Below are 2291 nucleotides of genomic sequence, written 5' to 3'. Positions count from 1 at the left end.
ATATATATATATATATTTGTATTTATACTTATCATATGTATCTATTAATGAATGCTGTCATATATTTGAAGGTATGTGATTACGATGGTAAAATATTGTTTGTGAATGCTGCCCATGGTGGACGCACTCATGACGCTAGGGTTTGGAATACGTCCGCACTATCTGTCCATTTGAAAGAACGTTTCTTAAATGGCGAAACTAGTGCATGGTTGTTAGGCAAGTATGAATATTATGTGAAAATTGGAAATGCCTAATTGAGTCTTGAAACAGGATGTTAGTGTTTATTATAAATATGTGAAATTTATAATAAACACTAACATCCTGTTTCAAGACTCGATTAGGCATTTCCAATTTTCACTTGATTTTAATCACACGAGTCAATTACTTATATCTTTCTTTCATATGAATATTATGTTATTTATTTACACCATTTAAAATTATTATCTAAAAAAACAACAATTTCATTTAAATATTTGTTCTTTATTCACCACATATAAAATTCATGTTATATTCGGTCTTTTTCATATTATATACAATGCAATAAACTTACAGTTAATTTGTATTATATATAGGGTGTCCCATAATTCATCTGAAAAATTTCATGGACAGGTAGAGCGGACTAAACTAAGAAGAAAAGTCTTGTACTATTCAGCATATCCTATATTACCAGGTGATACATTTTCAAGTTCTATATTTTCAGGTGATTCAGCATATCCTATATTGCCGTACTTGATGACACCGAAGTTAAATCAAGAACCTGGAACACCATCTGCACGATACACACAAGCACACGTGTCGGCTCGAAGTAGAATTGAAAGATGCATAGGAGAATTAAAAGGACGGTGGCGGTCTGCGAAAAGAACGAGCACTACACTACCAACCAGAGTTTGCGGGTAGATATTTATTTTTGGGAAAATTCCGATTAATGACGTTACGATTATTAATAATTGGATAATAAAATGTAAATAAATAGTTTTGTCACTAATATAGATAATTATTCATAGGTCAACGAATTTTTTTTAGTACTACATATATTTTTATTTCTTACAGCTTTAATAGTGAATGCAGCTTGTATATTGCATAACTACGCAAAACATTTTAATGTACCAAATCCTGACATTTATCTCGATGAAATTGACCTGGAAAGAAATGAACCATACGAGTACAACCAAAATATACAACGTGTCAACGGAAATATAGTTCGCGAAACCATCATTCGTCGATATTTTATGAATTAAAAAGGAAAATAAATAATCATATACATTTTGGTATAATTCATGTTTTTTATTCATTGAGAACAAAATTAATATCGCTGTACTACCTTTTTACAACATTATTAAACTTATACTTTGGCTTTTTATCACAATATTTGGTATCACGTTTTCATTTCAACTATGTTATATAATACTATATATCAACTATATAAAATAAAAATTATAACTCACATTTTCATATCAACTATATAAAATAAAAATTATAACTAACAGTTGAAAAGAATTAACAAGAAAATAATATATTTTTTTATATGATTCACAAATTACGAAGAAATGTAATGAAGAAATATTACTGCCTCGTATGTTATTTTACTGTTCCAAATAATTACCTCGCACATTTGCATTTAAGTCTTTTATCTCTTTAAGAATATCTTTTTGAACGGCAATTAATTCCTTCCGTAATTGTAATTCCTCATTTTTTATTGCTAACTTCTGTTGTTGAAGTTTTAACATTTGCATTGAAGTTTCATTTATCGTCAAACTTTTTATTTCCTGTTGTTTTGAATTTCCTTGTTCTTCAGTATGTACTTTCATTATTTTTCTAATTTTTTTAGGTGGATTGTTTTCTTTGTCCTCTATATTTTTTGATATGCCTGCTTCTGCATTACTTTGTAAAGTTACAGGAGAAAAGCAAATATCACTGTTTCTAGGCTTTGTTTGTTTTTCTACATTTACCTTCTTCACTTTCTCAATCGTCAGAGGTAGATCGGTTCTAATATTTAGCGTATTTTCTGAATGGATGTCATCATCTATATCACTGAGTACAATGGAAGAGTAGCATGTATTGTTATTATCATATTCCACAATGTCAGTGTATTCAACATCTGTCGCACTGCAGCTACTTGATAGTGCATCTTTACATGACAAAGTACTACCTTTGTTATGTTCAATTTTTTCAGGTTCTATCTTCTCACGATTAATCTATATTAAAAATAACAAAATATTGTAAACACATTATTCAAAAAGCAAAAAGATAAATAGTAATAAAATACATACAATAACATTTGTATTTGATGC

General features: G+C 28.9%; 1 protein-coding gene across 1 annotated transcript in view; it reads left to right on the top strand.

Moving 5' to 3' along the window:
- Positions 1-1205, top strand: part of LOC108777553 (putative nuclease HARBI1) — a 6574-nt gene extending 5369 nt beyond the window's left edge. Inside the window, exons 2-4 of the mRNA XM_018544479.1 lie at positions 72-216; positions 701-893; positions 1051-1205. Coding sequence (XP_018399981.1) covers positions 72-216; positions 701-893; positions 1051-1084 — 372 coding nt within the window. The 3' untranslated portion in view covers positions 1085-1205. The remainder of the gene's footprint in view (positions 1-71; positions 217-700; positions 894-1050) is intronic.
- The last annotated feature ends 1086 nt before the right edge of the window (positions 1206-2291 follow it).

The sequence above is a fragment of the Cyphomyrmex costatus genome, unplaced genomic scaffold, assembly GCF_001594065.2.
Source record: "Cyphomyrmex costatus isolate MS0001 unplaced genomic scaffold, Ccosl1.0 scaffold442, whole genome shotgun sequence".
NCBI lineage: Eukaryota > Metazoa > Arthropoda > Insecta > Hymenoptera > Formicidae > Cyphomyrmex > Cyphomyrmex costatus.
Note: the sequence above shows the minus strand (reverse complement) of the source record. Positions and strands in the feature narration are given on the sequence as shown.